Raw genomic sequence first — 17,863 nt, 5'->3', positions numbered from 1 at the left:
TTTGGTAGTACAGCATGTAATATTTTATGGCAAAAAATGTAAATTATGAAGCCACAATCCAATAATAGAGAGTTTAGGTCTCCATTCACCTCCAATAATCCTGGTAAAAGCTGCAAAGAGGAAGCTATCTTGACAGAAGTTATTTTGGCAATTTTGAAAAATGGCCTGTTATAAGAAATAAATGTATCTTTCAAATATAAAAGGAGAATGAACACTTCTGGCTTATAAATCTTATCAGAATAGTACAAAATAATATCAAAGTTCTTATTTTCTAGTGCAATTCATACCCTATACATTTTGATATTTTAGCATAACTTGAAAGCAAACATAAATAACTTATGTCACATTCCTATTACATTGCTGTCAGTTCCCCAGTTTTATATAAGTATGAAATCTAATACCACAGAAAATAAAGTATCAAAAGTAACAAAAGGAAAAAGATACCCACAAAAATTTTATAACAACCAAACAATTTAAAGTTACAGCACAGTTGATACATGTTTATTATAAATATTCATAGGTTAAAAATTGTTGTATGTGACTCGGTTAAATGTGACAACAGTCTACAGAAGCATACAGTGGAGGCTGTAGTATTACTTACATTCAATGATCTGTAAACTAAGTGAATAATTGACTTCAGGTTTATTGATAACTTCCTCAACTGGTCATGGCAAGTTATGTTGATACTAGCTTCACCATGGCCCAGTCTTGTGAACCACAATGACTTAAGAAAAAAACCTAAGTTTTGAAAATTGTGAAACAGTGATTTTAAAGATTCTTTCTTTCTCCCTCCCTCCCTGCTTTTCGCTCTCTCTCTCCCTACTCTATCACTAGGTTCATCAAAAAGTTCATTTCATTATTTCTTATTCAACAAACACAGAAAGAGCATCTACCATTTTCTAGGCTCAGTAATCTCTGGAACTTTTTATTTCACAGCTCAACAAAGAGCTGACAACACAACATAAAATAGCATTTGATTCCTGGGTCAGGAAGATCTGCTGGAGAAGGGATAGGCTACCCACTCCAGCATTCTTGGTCTTCCCTTGTGGCTCAGCTGGTAAAGAATCCACCTGTAATGCAGGAGACTTGCGTTCGATCCCAAGGTTGGGAAGATCCCTTGGAGAAGGGAAAGGCTACTCATTCCAGTACTTTCTGTAGAGAATTCCATGGATTGTATAGTTTATGGGGTCCCAAAGAGTCGGACAAACAGCGACTTTCACTTACTCACTCACTCATATACCTCAGTACCTTCTAACTTCTATCATTTATATCTTACCCAACATCTCCAGTGTGAAAACTCCAGGAAGGCAAAGATTTTCTTTTGTTCTTTGTTGTAGTCACAATACCCATAAGAATACATGACCCATAATATATGCTAAACAAATATGTGATGAATACAGAAAACAGGAAATCGAGACAGTATTTTAAAGGCATAGAGTGTCAGAAAGAAAAATAACATCAGCACACCATCCTATTGGGAAGCAAGAGTAATAAGTGTTTTAGACATTTCAGTGAGAAAAACATTACTTCTAAATGGAAAAGGAAAGTGAATAACCATAATTACAGGTGTCATGTGTGGAAGATACATCAGGTGGAAAGATCAAGATGTGAGTGAGACTGAATTGCTCAAGTAAAAAGGCATTTGATGACAACTTACACTAGAATCAAGACCTACCGGTCATTGTATGATATCTTGAAAACTAGTGGAAGTTCACTGTGTCAGATGAAAAGGACAGAAAACAAGTCTTCAGTACAGATCAGTATCACATAAGCAGACAGTAGAAGGCAAGCTAACTTATTCCTGAATTTGACATTAATCATATATTAACATCAATGTCTGTATTATCCATAATAATTATATTTGTATGTAAAAATTCTCCTAAATTTAGTAATTTAAACTGCAGGATGAAATACCTAAATTTCTAACAGAGAAAAAAATAATGTATATTCAGTTTCAAATATTTTAAAGTGGATAGGTTTTTAAACTAGAAAATTTAGAATATTATATACACAAATGGAAAACTTTTAAAGGACTTTTAAAAAGCATGCTCATGATGAAAAAACCAAATAACCACACATGATCCACATTTTATCTATAATTTAGATTATAATCTTGTCTTGATAACCCTCTGACAGAATACTCGGGCAGATCACTCCATTTTCTAAGTTTGAATCCTCCAACTGAAAAGGTAGGAAGTGGGCTCATTTACCAAATTCCCTTTCAGTTGCAATGTTCTAAGATTTGATTATTAGTGCATGAAAAGTACTTACATCTCTAATTACTACCAAAAATTTTTCTCTGAAAAGAAAAAGAAATTGACCAGCATCAACACCAAAGAGTCTACCAATTCAAATATTTGATCTGTGTCTAGTGATTCCTGAGCACCGAGACATCACTTCAACAGCATTTTCAACTATAAGATGAAGATGAATTGTAAGTGAAAATCTAACAAACACACAGCAGAACCTTCACTTTCGTACCTACTGGCTCTGTCAATTTAAAGTTCACACTACTTTATTAGATATTTTACTTCCAGTTAATAGCCACCTTCTCATAAATACAAGTCAGAGATTCTGTGCATTGGTGCTATAACATTATATGACACTGAATCACATGCCCTGGAGAATCCATCCCTGGAGAACTTGCAATCACTTTATACATGCTTTCTTGTATTTTCACATGATAACTAAGGAGGTTTGAACTTGGCCCTTAAGGTAAGAAAGCCCAAGAGGGCTAAACTGCAGCACCACTCCTTTGTATTCCTACAGGGAATAAATACCTTCTCACTCAAGAAACTCAGCTTCATCAAGACGTCTCCCAACAGGAAGTGGAAACAATGACTGAATAAAGGATGAAAATGGGCAAAGAAGAGAGTGGTGGGGAGAGGGTGTGAGCAAAGGCAGGTGAGCCAGAGGGCAAGGAATGACTGGATGGACTGTACAGTTAGTTCAGTGGTGGGAAATAAGTTGGTGGTGGGAAAAACAGTTAGGGCAGTAGTGGGAAATAAGTAGATAGAAGACTCTTTGCAAAATAAAAAGCCTGGATGCCCTCTCACCCAACAAGAACTTTTTATCTTTTGTAGTAGAAATATAGAGCCACTGAAAATTTTGTGAGAAAAATGTAATTAAAATTTATTTCATTGACACAGTCTTTAAACCAGCACTCAAAAAATCTGGACTAGCTTGTCTACTTTGAGCAAATCATCTGACTTTCCTGATTATATTACTTTCTCTGTAAAATAATCATTAACATTATTGATCCCCACTGCATATTTGTGAAAATCAGGGGACTCAAGGATGAGTCTAAACTGTCTTGTACAATTAAAGCCATTGGTTCAGTCCCAAAAGAGTGAAGAGTGAATGAATCTGCAGGTTTGGCTTCATCCAGAACTGGATGGTGAGTCTGGAATGCAGGTTCCCTTTGTCTACTTCTTATTGTTGCTTTCCTGATGTAGGTTGTTCCATTCTCAAGGAATCTCACCTTTCCTGGCAATTATAAGGCTGCCCTCTACACTTAGAGGCTCATTCCATCTAATCTGTCCCATGGGAAATGTACCAGTTACTCTGAGGAGAAAAGATTTTCTTTACAGAATCCAATCCAAGGAACGTTTCCATATCATTCAGTATAAGGATAACACCCTATTTATGAGCCAGTCATGTGAAGCAGGCATGGGAAATGCTGCTTAATATAAGATTTATCTCATCAATTCCATGGGGGCTTCTGAAATACTGAAATATTCTATTTCTTGCTGTAGGTGATGGTAACACAGGTGATGTGCCGATTGTGAGAAGTCATCAATATGTAGGGCTATGATTTGCACACTTTCCCACATGTACATTAGAATTCAATCAAAACTGTATAGAAAAATTGCAGATACAAGCTAAAGGGGATAAAAAGGAAATAATATTAATATCAAGCTATATCTTAAAGGCAATAATACTAAGTTGAAAAAAATAATAATCTGGAGATTTAACATACCTTCCTCAATGATTGACAGACAATATAGACAAAAAAGACATAGAAATGAGAATATTTTAATAATAAAATTTTTATTTATAAGATGATAATGAGAGTAAATATAAGTCAGAAACAACACATTTTATGTGGCTAACTATATTTTCCTCCTAAAATATTTATAAAATATTTACAAAAATTGATTATGTGTTTGTCATAAAGAAAGCAATCAATAAATCCAAATTCTTGGCACTCACACACATAATACACTTTGCAATAAAACTGCAGAACAACAACCAAATATAATGAAAGGAAACTAAGGTCTTGGAAATTTAGAAACTGTAGGGAACTAGGTTTGAAGAAGGTTGAGAAGTGCTTGCAAACGAGACTCTCAACCAGGGCTGGACATTCTTGCAAACGAGATGTTCTGCCCAGTGTAGGGAACTAGATTTAAGGAAGGTTGAGAAGTGCTTGCAAACGAGACTCTCAACCAGGGCTGGACATTCTTGCAAACGAGATGTTCTGCCCAGTGTAGGGAACTAGATTTAAGGAAGGTTGAGAAGTGCTTGCAAACAAGACTCTCAACCAGGGCTGGACATTCTTGCAAACGAGATGTTCTGCCCAGTGTAGGGAACTAGGTTTAAGGTAGATTGAGAAGTGCTTGCTAACGAGACTGTCAACCAGGGCTGAGCATTCTTGCAAACGAGATGTTCAGCTAAAAATCCTGTTTGTTCCCATGGGAAAAGAACATTGCTTGCACACAAGGATGTTTCTCTGATTCCTCAGAAGGAACAGACCCTGGGACAAAACGGATTCTAAGTTGATAAGGAAGTTCCCCAAAACAAAGTCTTAGCTGCAGTAAATAAGCCAAGGTAAAGGTTATCTCGCCCTGCGCCTGCGCACTGTATAGTCTCTGAATCATAGTGCTTGGCAGCTTGCCCTGTAGGTTGTTGTGCAAGGGATATAAAATAAAGCAGCTGTAAGAAGCAAGTGTTAAAATATAAAGATTTAAACCACTCTGCAGTGTTGGTGTTTCATTCCGTCGCCGACAAGAAACATTCTGAAATTATCTTTTGCTAACTCAAAGTTGGACATGAACTATAGACTATTAAGAAATGAACTTTTAAATTAAATGACCAGATTTTCATTTATTAATGTCTTCAAAACTTTATTTCTAGTCTTGTCCTAAACTCTGTTCACCCTCAGCATCCCCTCATATCAGGTAGTAGTAGCTTAAACTTTCTAGCTACACAAACCAAACACCAAGGAGTCATCCTTGAATTCATTTCCACTGCCCCATCTCTAGCATCGCAGGCAGATTCTTTACCATCTGAGACACCAGGGAAACTCTTTTCCTCCCAGTTCAATTCAGTCGTTTAGTTGTGTCCAACTCTTTGCGACCCCATGGACTGCAGCACACCAGGCCTCCCTGTCCATCACCAACTCCCAGAGTTTACCCAAACTCATGTCCATTGAGTCAGTGATGCCATCCAACCATCTCATCCTCTGTCATCCCCTTTTCCTCCCAACTCATAGTAAATCCATAATCTATCTAAAGTGCTATGTTCTAAGTATGGTGTATCAAATTTGAACATTCTCACTCTTCTTAAAAAGGCTTCCCAGTTGGCTCAGTGGTAAAGAACCCATCTGCCAATGCAGGAGATGCAGGAGACACAAGTTTTATTCCTGTGTTAGGAAGATCCCCTGGAAGAGGAAATGGCAACCCACTCTACTATTCTTGCCTGGAAAATTCCATGGACAGAGGAGCCTGGCAGGGTGCTGTCCATAGGGTCACAAAGAGCTGGACATGACTGAGCAATTGAGCATGCACTCACCCTTCCTAAAGCTAATATCCTGATCCAAGTTCCTTTTGTCTCCCAGTTGAATTATTGCCGTAGCCTCTGAACTTCCCCCTTCTTCCTCCCATGCCTCTGCTCAAACCCTCCTAAAGCACCCTATCCCATTCACTGCAGAAGTCAAACTTACAAACATAGATTAAAATCTGTTTCCCTAGGCTTCCCTTGTGGCTCAGTGGTAAAGAACTTGCCTGCCAAAGCAGGAGACGATCTCTGATCTGAGAAGATCACACGTGCTGCGAAGCAGCTCAGCCCACATGCAAGGACTATTGGGCCTGTGCTCTAGAGCCCAGGACCACTATTGAGCCCACACGCTGAAACTACTGAAGCCCCCACAACCTAGAGTCCATGCTCGGCAACAAGAGAAGCCCCTACAATGAGAAGCCTATGCATCGAAACAACCCAACACAGCCAAAAATAAATTTTTAAAAATTTTTTTTAAAAAAAGGTCTGTTCCCTCATTGCTCTTGGAGCTCATCTCCATTACATCCTCTTGCTTATTCTCATCCAGCCAAGGTCCCTTGCTAGTTCTTGAATCCCCAGATATGTTCTCACCCCAGAGTTACTGCTTTGCTTTTCCTGAACATGGGCTCTTCCTTTCCAAAATGCTTATTCCCTCACGTCCCTTTGCCCAAGGGGTATCTTCTCCAGGAGAACTTCCCAAATCAATCTATTTAAATTGAACCTCAAACCCAACTCTACTATCCTGATTTATTTTTCTCCACAATATTCCTCAGCAGAGATACATCCAAATCATAAGGACAAGTTAAAAATAAAAAGATGGAGAAAAATATTCCAAAATGCTAATCAAAGGAAATTCGTGTAATTATATTGTTGGGTTGGCTACACAGTTCTTCCAATTTCTAAGTAAAATAAAAGACCCATTTTTCATTTTCACCAAGAATTTTTAATGAACATATTCACTGTTTTGTTCTGTTACCTTCTGCCATTTTCATCTTCCTGAAATTTTTTTTTTAGTTTTTTATTATTTAAATTTTAAAATCTTTAATTCATCTTCCTGAAATTTTTATCTTTTTGAGCCAATAACTGTTCCAGGTGCCTTTTATACCCTTCCAGAGAATTGAATTTTTTTCTATTAAGAGAATTTTGTAGACTGAAATAAATGGAAATCTGAAGGTGCAATGTCTGGTGAATACAGTGGATGAATCAGAACTTCCCAGTCAAGCTGTAACAGTTTTTGCCTGGTAATCAAAAAAACATGTGGTCTTGTGGTAGATTATGCATTTTCTGTTGACTAATTCTGGATGCTTTTGTTGAGTGCTGCTTTCATTTGGTCTAATTGGAAGCAGTACTTGCTGGAATTCATCATTTGTTTATCCAGAAGGAACTCAATAGAGGACTCCCTTCCAATCCCACCATATACACAACATCACCTTCTTTGGATGAAGACCAGCCTTTGGTGTGGTTGGTAGTAGTTCCTTTCACTTGCCTCATGATCTCTTCCATCCCATATTGCTATATAGAATCCACTTTTCACCTCCCATCATTATTTGTTTTTAAAATAGAACATTTTCATTACGTTTAAATAGAGAATTGAATGCAGATATATGGTCAAGTGAAAGTGAAGTCGCTCAGTCGTGTCTGACTCTTTGCAACCCCATGGGGTGTAGCCTATCAGGCTCCTCCGTCCATGGAATTTTCCAGGCAAGAGTGCGACCTGGGTTCAATTCCTGGGTCGGGAAGGTCCCCTGGAGAAGGAAATGGCAATTCACTCCAGCACTCTTGCAAACTATGTGGGACCCAAACATCAAAGTGATAAACATAAATAAGCTGGTACAAAACATTTTCAATGCTTGATTTGGACATTTTGAGTGTGTCAGCTATCTCCCACGTGGTACATTGATTGTTCTTATATAATGTCTCGATTTAATCACTATCAACTTCAACTGGTTTATGCAACTCTAGAGCATCATCCATGGAGAAATCTCTGGCACAAACTTTCCAAACCACTTTTGACACATCTCATCTGTCACAGCACCTTCTCCATACACTGCACAAATCTTCTCTCTGCGTTTTAGTTGCATTTTACCTTTCTTAAAATAATAAAGCATAATAAGCCAGTCCATCCTAAAGGAGATCAGTCCTGGGCGTTCATTGGAAGGACTGATGCTGAAGCTGAAATTCCAATACTTTGGCCACCTCGTGCAAAGAGTTGACTCATTGGAAAAGACTCTGATGCTGGGAGGGATTGGGGGTGGGAGGAGAAGGGGACGACAGAGTATGAGATGATGGACATGAGTTTGAGTGAACTCCAGGAGTTGGTGATGGACAGGGAGGCCTGGAGTGCTGTGATTCATGGGGTCGCAGAGTCGGACACGACCGAGCGACTGAACTGAACTGAAGCCAAAAATGTTGCTTTTTCCTTCCATCTTCAGTATTGAAGTGACTACACAAAAATTCACCAATTGTGTCATTTCTTAATGCACACTAATGTGACAACTGTCACAATACAATCTAGCAAAATTGTTTCAAATGAAGTTAAAGACAGCTAAGTGCTACTAGAGCCAGCTTGTGGAAAATATCAGACAAATTTTTCTGTCAACCCAATACTACCAGAAAAAACAAACTGCAGAGCATGAAGTTTTATTAGGGATAAACTGAACTGGACTCTTAAGGACCTTCTTGGATATATTAGCCCCCGCTCTCCACCCTGCATGCATCCCCTGTGTCTTGAAGTAAAAGACTTTGCTCCAGGCCTCCCCTAAGTGTCAAAACCCTGGCTCAAGAGTTAATGATTATGAAATGTGATCATATAGTAACAAAGAATAGCTGTTAGACTGGGAAACTGGTAATAATTTTGACTATAGATCAACCACATAGCAGAGTGATTGAACTCCCAGTTTCCTGAAAGATATAGATATAGCTCTGACACACATTCCTAAGTTGTTTGGACAGAAAGCTGACCCCTACCAGATGAAAACTGCTAACCACAGCACATAGTCCCAAGACCAGTCGACCAGGAGGTTGATGATGCTCAAAATTTCACCTTGATACCAAGCAATCTGAGAATTGAGCACAAGTTGATCATGCACCCTCTGGCCCACCTTTTCATATCACCTTAAAAATCCTTCCCTGAAAGCCATTAGGGAGTTCAGGCAGCATGAACTGTCCATTTCCTTTGCTTAGTGCCTTGCAATAAATGCTGTGCTTTCTTTCAATACAATCTAATGTTCACAGATTTTCATTGCTGTGCACTGGGCAAGTGGACCCAAATCTAGATCCAGTAATAGGAACAAAAGAGTCACTTTATAATGAGAAAAGTTTCAGTTCTCCAAAAATATGTAAAAATAGTAAACCTGTATCTATTAATATGGCTGCAAAGCATATCAAGCAATTATTTCTTTATGAATGAGCACCCAAAACTTTGTTTCTTTGTCCTATCAATTCTTCACCTTGGGCCACTTCTTAGGTCCCATTTCTATTGTAAAAATACCAAGAGAAACTCTATTTTGAATTATAACCTGTGTGAGTCCATGAAGCAAAACCGTTTGGTCTCCTCAAAACAACTGCCCCTTGTTTACACATTCATGGAACAAGTTTTCACTCCAGAAATTAAAATCTCATCTCTTCTTAGTGTCTGAAATTCCATCCTATTAGTGCAGCAGAGTGGGCCTTCGGGTCCATTTGAAGACTTTATAGTGACTGTGAAAACTAATTGTGTAATAGCTACTAAAATCTATAAACACACATACTCTTTATCCCATGAGGCCCAGGCCTATGTTTTATAGAAATAAGATGTTAGTAAATATGAACATATGGAACTAGTTGTTCATCAAAGCATCATCTTAAGGACACTAATCTGGTAAAACTTGAATGTACATGATAGAGGAATAGGCAAATAAATTCTTATATCATATATCATCAAACTTAGGCACCTAGAGAAAATGAATGTGAATATCCTTTAGAAACAGAGAGCTCCAGGACATATTTTCAAACTTGGGGAACTCAACAAATTAAATATATTTATATCAAGAAATATAAACTAGTTCATGATTATTACATTAGAGTTTGTTCAGACAGAGGATATTTATCACGTGGCTTCTCAGCAAGTCAAAATGTATGTAAATCCACTTTTCTTTGCCATATTTTCATCAAAGCTCTTTTCATCTCACTGTTGCGCAAGCTGTAGATCAGTGGATTCAGCAGAAGTGTAAGAAGAGAGTAAGCCAATGACGTCAGCTTCTTGGTTTCTGGGGAGTAGCCAGATCTGTGTTGTAAGTAAGTCATACTGGCTGTGCCATAGAAGAGGGTAACAGATGTGAGATGGGAGGCACAGGTGGAAAAGGCCTTTTGCTTCCCAGTGGTTGATGGCATCTTCAGAATGGCAAAGAGAATTCGAATGTAAGACAAGAATATCAATGAGAAAGGAACAATAATTGTCAGAATGGTGCCAGTGAATGCATAGATCTCAAACAAAAAGGTGTTTGCACATGCCAGCTCTAGCACTGCTGGAGTTTCACAAGAGATATGATTAATTTTACTGTCGCCACAAAAGGGAAAACTAAACACCCATATGGTCTGCACAGTAGCCACTGTGATCCCTGAGACCCATGAGAATGTAACTAATTTCATGAAAACCATTTTGTTCATAATCATTGGGTGGCTCAGAGGATGACAGATTGCAGCAAATCAGTCAAAAGCCATTCAGTCACACCAAGAGTGAGTATGAAATACATTTGTACAAGGCAGCCCAAAATAGAAATCCTCATCTTCTCAGTGGAAAGGATCACCAGCATAACAGGCATAATGACCACACTGATACCCATATCCACCACAGACAAGTTCTGGAGGAACAGATACAAGGGGACATGCAGGCTCTGTTCCAGGGAGATGACAACTATGATGATGGCATTTCCCATCAGAGTCACCAGGTAAACCACCAAGAAAGCCCCAAAGAGCTGCTCTTGGAGTTCAGGGAAGTTAGAAAACCCAAGAGGATGAATTCAGCCACAGAGCTTTGGTTTTGCATTTTCATGTCAACAGTGGAGCATATATTGTTTTTTAAGAACATAGTTATAAAACATATTTTATAAATTATAGTACAAAGTTACAGTCTATAGTACAAAGTTACAGACCTCTGAGTCAGGATCTGCAGTCACACCAAACAATCTGGGCAGAAGATGAAAAGAGAAATCCTGACAGAAATTTAGCTTGGCAATTTTGGAGAATGACCAATTATTGTAGCTTAGAAATCCTATCTGATATATAAAAAATAACGTCTAAGTTTTATTGTAACTTGTATACTAATGGTTTGGAATTTAAATTTAATGTTAAAGTAAGTAGGAACATATTGTAACTTAGATGTCACTTATATAATGTTTCTAAAGGTATCATTTATTTTCCTAATTTTATGTAAATATGAAATTTAACACCACAAAAATATAGTGTCCAGGCTCATATCTGCTTGTGCTGATGAGAAAGTCGAGACATAAATGGAAAGTAAGTGTGGGCTAAGGCTATCATCATTTCATTCAAAAGGCTCTGGACAGAGAAATATTTAAATATTTTCAAAAATGGAAAAGACAAGACAATTTGAACTTCCTTAAATATAAAATTACAGTAGGTTCTTACTGCTACAGAATTATATACTGACAGTGAAACTTATGTTACATATATTTAACCATAATAAAAATATTAACAGATGAAAATTTTTAATTAAAAATATAGTCTTAAGAAGTCACAAAAGGAACAAGATAACCCACATATAATTTTATAAAATTTTAATAATTGTAAGTATAACAAAGATGATATGTAGTTGTGATAACCATTCATTAGTTCAAAATGACTTGGTTAAATGTGACAACACTGCAGAAACACACAAATAGGGTTTATTTCTGAGGTTCCTGCCTTCAGTGATCCATAACTATGTGAATTTGCTTTACATTTGATTTTTGCTCAGACTGTACCTGGACAAATACATAGAAATTCGTCCAGATGAGAAATTGGTGGGGGGAGGGGACAGTTCTCATTGGTATATCCCTATAATCATATGTTTTAAGGAAATAATTTAAAAGTTTCCCTTCTAGTTCCCTTTTGCTGTCCTCTCTTTCTTCCTTCCTATTAAATTTCTCACCAAGGTGTTCAACTAATCATTAATTATTCAACAAACATTGATTGAGCATCTGCCATTTTTAGCCTCCATGCTCCAAGGCACACTTTGGACACCAGAGCTCAACAGAGAGCAAATCACACAACCTAAAATGGGAAACAAGGCCTCACTCTCTAAGCCAGTAGTTCTAACTCCTACCTCTCATACCATGCTCTAATTTTTCATTATCTCCTACAGACATTGTATTTACCACTTTTATATATACATCCATACAGACATGGACACATATACAGACATATATATATAGATAGATAGATACACAATAATTCTTTAATTAAACATAAACTCCAGAAGGGCAAAGATTATGTTTTATAATAAGAATGCCTACAACAGTTTCTGACCCATAACACATGCAAAACCAATTTTTTCTTGAACAAATGAAAACAAAATTTAGGAAAATGCAGACTCCACTTTTAAGAAATATTCTCTCTACATGACAAGTTAAATCAGTATAAACACTATTGGGGAACAAGATTAATTACAATGGTCTTAGAGTTTTCAGTGAGGAAAATGTTAGTCTAAATGAGGAGAGATGAAAAACTACATCACAAGGAGTCAGAGGTGGAAGGGCAATTAGATAGGAGGAAGGCTGACTTACTCAAGTCAAAATGTAATTGATGACAACTTAGCACTAGAATGGAGGCCTTCTAGGTTTCTATGATAGCTTGAAAACCAGGGAGTAACATCTGTGGGAGATGAGGAATCCAGGAAGACAGAAGGAGCAATTGAAAACATAAAATGTTGCCTTGGGTACAGATCATTAAAATATCAGCAGACAGCCATGGTGGGTTGACTTATATATATCTGAATTTGCCTATAGTCTTGTATTAAAATCAAATGCCTGTATCAACCATAGCAATTATATTTTGGTTGTCAAAAATCACCTAAATCAATAAAAATAGGATGAAATGGGAAAAAAGAGAAATGTGAATTCAACTAAAAATTTTAAAAGTGGATAAGAGCTAAAAATAGAAAACTTAGAATATCATATAAACAAAGTGGAAAACCTGTAAAGGACTAATTAAAAGAATATATGAAACAAAATGTTCATGATGGAAAGAGCAACAAACCATTGGTGCTCCACATTTTCTCTGTAACTTAGAACATCAGAATGCTCTCTTGATTATTCTCTGACATGGAATACTTAGGAAGATCATGTCAATCTTCCAGGTGAAAAAGGTTGGAGTTGGACTTATTTACCAAGTTCCTTCCCAGTTGCAGTCTTCTAAGTTTTCAGGATTAGTGCATTCCAAGTACACATCTCTATTGCCGGAACTTTTCCTCTAAAAGAAAAAGGAAATTGAGCAGCATCAACACCAAAGTGTCTTACTTATTCAAATGCTTTATCTGTGTCTAGTAATTCCTGAGCACTGAGACATAACTTCAATGATATCTCTATCAGTAGAAGATGAACTACAAATGGAAAACCCACTAACAAGCACACAGCAGAACCTTTACTTCCTTACCTGTAGACTCTGACAATAAAGTTCACTATTTTGTCAGAAGTTTCACCTCTAGTCAGAAGCCACCTTCCCATAAACACAACTCTGAATCTAGAACATTATGACACCGAATCATATGCCCCAGAGAATCCATCCCTGGAGAACTTGCAGTCAGTTTGTATGTGCTTCCTCAGGTCTTTGCACAATAGCTAAAGAGGCTTTAACATGGGCCTTCAGTTGAGAAAGCTCAAGAGAGCTAACCTGGAGCACCTCATATTCCTACAGGGAACAAGCACCTCCTTACACAAGATCCAGTGTCACCATGACATCTCCCAATAGCAGGTAGAAACAAAGACTAAATAAAGGTTTTAACTGGGGAAAGAAGAGACTGGTGGGATGAGGGCATGTGCAAAGGCAGGTGAGCCAGAGGATGAGGAATGATTGGGTAGAACAACAGTTTGTGCAGGGTTTAATACAAGCTAGATCAAGAAGATGGAAGCTTCTATGTAAAAACCCTGGATACCCTCCCACCCACCCTTTCAATGAAGAATTTTTGATCATATGTACTAGAAATGTACAGCCACTTTAAATTGTCTAGAAAAATATCAGTTACAAATGATTTCAAACAGACCTTTTAAACTGGAAATCAAAAGGCCTAGACTTGTTTGTATAATTTAAGCAAATACTTTAACCTCCCAAATTCCATTATTTTCTCTGTAAAATAATCATAAATTATTGATCTCACTGAGTATTTGTGAAAACCAAGGGTCTAAACTGTCTTGAACAATGAGACCACTGGCTCAGCTGCAAAAGAGTAAAGAGATGAATGAATCTGCAGGCTGGGCTTTGTCCAGAACCAGATGATGAGGCCAGAATGAAGGTTCCCTCTGTGTACTTCTTATGTGTGTGTGTGTGTGTGTGTGTGTGTGTGTGTGTGTTGTATACTTCTTATTGCTGCTTTTCTTAAGCAGTTTGCTCCATTCTCTAAGGAAGCTTACCCCTCTTAGCAGCAATGAATTTGCCAACAACACTTTGAAATTCATTCAATCTAATCTGTGTCCAGTGGGAAATGTACCACTTATGCTGATAAGAAGGGATTTTCATCACAGAACCCAATTCAAGGATCCCTCTCATATCATTCTTTATGGTGGGATAACACCCCAAGCACAAATGTGTCAAGTTCACCAGGCATAGGGAGGCCTGCTTAATAAGTACTTTGAATGATTCATACCCGATCAATCCCATCACAGGGATCCTTTTTAAAAAACACAATCAGGTTTCTATCTCCACAACTCATTTTTGGCAGAAATAGTTGTCCATAAAGACTGTTTTCTGCCAAAATTAAAAAAAAATTTTAATACAAAGGATGTTTTGCCTATTTACTAATATCTCTGGAGCAGAAACTAAGGACAGTAGGAGCTCCTATAACACAATTCAATGAAAGGGTCCTTCTCTGTTCACAGTTGTTTAGTCACAAAGTCCTGTCCAACTCAGTAGCAACATTAAAATTAGAAGCAAGCATTAAATCTCCCAAGTGTTGCAAAATGAGAAATTAATCATGCTGGAAAGGTCACAAGTTATGGTCTGCCTCAGCAACCATAGAAAATATGCTCATTTATTTACCATATTGGTTCCCACAGGAAAAAAAAAATTATCTATTGTTTACAAGAAAAGAATTGGGGGCATTTTAGGCCAACAAAGGGAAATTTAGCAAATGTCTTAAAAACTGCAGTCTACAAGTGAAAAAGATATAAGACTTTAGGAAGTTTCCATGGAGTTCTCTAGTCACCAACATTGGATAAATATGTAGAACAGAAACAAGAGAAATTCTGTTTTGAATTATAACCTGTGTGATTCCCTTAAGTAGAACAGTTTGGTCTCCCAGGATAATTCAACTTTCTTTACATGTTCATGGGATAGCTTTTCACTCTAGAGATTAAATCTCATCTGTTTGTTGGTCTCCTGAAGTTCTATTTCAGTAGTTCACCAGAGTGGGACTTCAGAACAGTCAAAAGGAGTTACAAAGATTTTGAAAAGTTATTCTGTAACAGCTGTTAAAATCTATAACTACACACATTCTTCATCCCCTCAAGCTTAGTTTAAGGAATCTATCATACAGAAATAAAATGTCAATACATATGAACATATGGATCAAGTTTTTTATTAAAGTTTTATCTTAATGACAGTAGTCCAGTAACAACATGGATGTTCACAATAGAGGAAATGATAAATAAATTGTTATATAATATGTCATCAAAGTTATACATCTATGAAAAATGAATGTGAATACACTATCTAAACAGATATGTTTCCTTAATATATTTTCAAACTTGGAGAACTCAACAGATTGATATGTTCATAGAAAGTAATGTAAACTATTTTCACCATAAGTAAATTTAAGTACAGTACAGTCAGACAAGACCAAATATCACACGGTTTCTCAACACACTCAGAATGTATGTAAATTCACTTTTCTTCTCCATAATTTCATCAAAGCTCTTTTCATCTCACTGTTGCGCAAGCTGTATATCAGTGGATTCAGCAGAGGTGTAAGAAGAGAGTAAGCCAAGGACATCAGCTTCTTGGTTTCTGGGGAGTAGCCAGATTTGGGTTGTAAGTAAGTCATACTGGCTGTGCCATAGAAGAGGGTAACAGATGTGAGATGGGAGGCACAGGTGGAAAAGACTTTTTGCCTCCCAGTGGTTGATGGCATCTTCAGGATGGCAAAGAGAATTCGAATGTAGGACAAGAGTATCAACAAGAAAGGAACCATAACAATCAAAATGGTGCCAGTGAATGCAGAGATCTCAAACAAAAAGGTGTCTGCACAAGCAAGCTCTAACACTGGGGGAGTCTCACAGAAGAGATGATTAATTTCATTGTCGCCACAAAAGGGAAAATTAAACACCCATGTGGTCTGCACAGTAGCCACTGTGATCCCTGAGACCCATGAGAATGTAACTAATTTCACAAAAACCATTTTGTTCATAATCATTGGGTAGCTCAGAGGAGAGCAGATTGCAGCAAATCGGTCATAAGCCATTACCCCCAGAAGAAAACATTCAGTCACACCAAAAAGAAGAATGAAGTACATTTGTGCGAAACAGCCCACTGTAGAAATCCTCATCTTCTCAGTGGAAAGGATCACCAGCACAACAGGCATAATGACCACACTGATACCCATATCCACCACAGACAAATTCTGGAGGAACAGATACAAGGGGACATGCAGGCTCTGTTCCAGGGAGATAACAACTATGATGATGGCATTTCCCATCAGAGTCACCAGGTAAACCGCCAAGAAAACCACAAAGAGCTGCTCTTGGAGTTCAGGGAAGTTAGAAAAGCCCAAGAGGATGAATTCAACCACAGAGCTTTGGTTTTGTATTTTCATGTCAACAGTGAAGCATATGTTGTTCTTATGAACATGGCTTGGAAAGTACAAAGTCACAGTCCAATAGCTTAAACCAAACCAATCTGGGCAGAAGATATAAAGAGGAGCTCATCCTGATAGAAATTTAGCTTAACAATTGTCAGGGGATGTTCAGCTTTAAGGAATCCAATATGTTATTCTTTTCTTTTGTGTGCTGTTTCTCAAGGATTCTCTATTCCTTATTAGTTCCTGGAAAACAGGAGCAAGCAGAGCTGCATGCAGTTCTCGGGACTGAGACCATAAGAAGGGGCACCTGCTTGGATTCCCTTCAGTGATCCCCTTCAGCGACCCCCTTCAGTGACCCCTTCAGGGACCCCCTTCAGTGACCTCCTTCAGTGACCTTGCTTAAATGTAATCTATTCAGTTATGTCCCTCTTACTCAGGATATGGAATGCTTTCTGGCCCTTTGAAGACTGTTATTTGCTTGGCTTTGTTTTCGCTCAGTTTTTTTTTTTTTACTGCTTAAATCTGCCTTGTATGAATATATATTAATGTGTGTTTCTACAAATAAAGCACCCTTGTTTCACTGGAGACTTGGGCCCCCTGCGTCCCTCCTCTCACCAACTCCAGTCCCCAGGTCCCAGTCTACAAAGGCCATGACAAACAATTTTGGAGAGCAGCCAATTATTGTAACTTTTAAATCTTGTCTGATATATGCAAAATAATACCAAAAAATAGCATCAAACTTTTATGACAAATTGAATACTAAGTAGTTTAAAAATCTGATTTAGTGTTAAAGCAAATAGGAATATTTTGTAACTTAGACCCCTTTCGTGTAACATTGATCAAGTTATCAACTATACTCCCAATTTTATGTAAGTATGAAATTAAAGACCACAAAAAATAAAGTATCTGGGCTCACATTTTCTTATTAGAAAGTACAGACATAAGAGGAAAGCAAATGTGGGTTAGCGCTCTCCTCATTTCATTCAAAAGTCTCTGGACTAAGAAATATTTAAAGATTTTTTAAATGGAACAGATAACACAATTTGAGTTTCCACAAGTATAAAAATTCAATAGATACTACTAGAGAAAAGTGCACCTAAA

The 17,863-nt window shown here is 37.5% G+C and overlaps 1 protein-coding gene and 1 pseudogene across 1 annotated transcript; both read right to left on the bottom strand.

Annotated features, from left to right (window-relative positions):
* Window positions 1–9,882: 9,882 nt before the first annotated feature.
* Window positions 9,883–10,807, bottom strand: LOC138420887 (olfactory receptor 10A3-like; annotated as a pseudogene).
* Window positions 10,808–15,832: 5,025 nt separating this feature from the next.
* LOC138420726 (olfactory receptor 10A3-like) lies at window positions 15,833–16,777 on the bottom strand. The gene has a single exon (XM_069554150.1). The coding sequence runs from the start codon at window positions 16,775–16,777 to the stop codon at window positions 15,833–15,835; it is 945 nt and encodes a 314-aa protein (XP_069410251.1).
* Window positions 16,778–17,863: the final 1,086 nt, after the last annotated feature.

Source organism: Ovis canadensis, chromosome 15 (assembly GCF_042477335.2).
Source record: "Ovis canadensis isolate MfBH-ARS-UI-01 breed Bighorn chromosome 15, ARS-UI_OviCan_v2, whole genome shotgun sequence".
NCBI classification, from domain to species: domain Eukaryota; kingdom Metazoa; phylum Chordata; class Mammalia; order Artiodactyla; family Bovidae; genus Ovis; species Ovis canadensis.
The sequence above is the reverse complement of the archived record's forward strand: the minus strand, read 5'-3'. Positions and strand labels throughout refer to the sequence as shown.

Coding starts and splice junctions, on each gene's coding strand:
- LOC138420726 (XM_069554150.1), bottom strand. CDS start 16,777: ATGAAAATACAAAACCAAAGCTCTGTGGTTGAATTCATCCTCTTGGGC.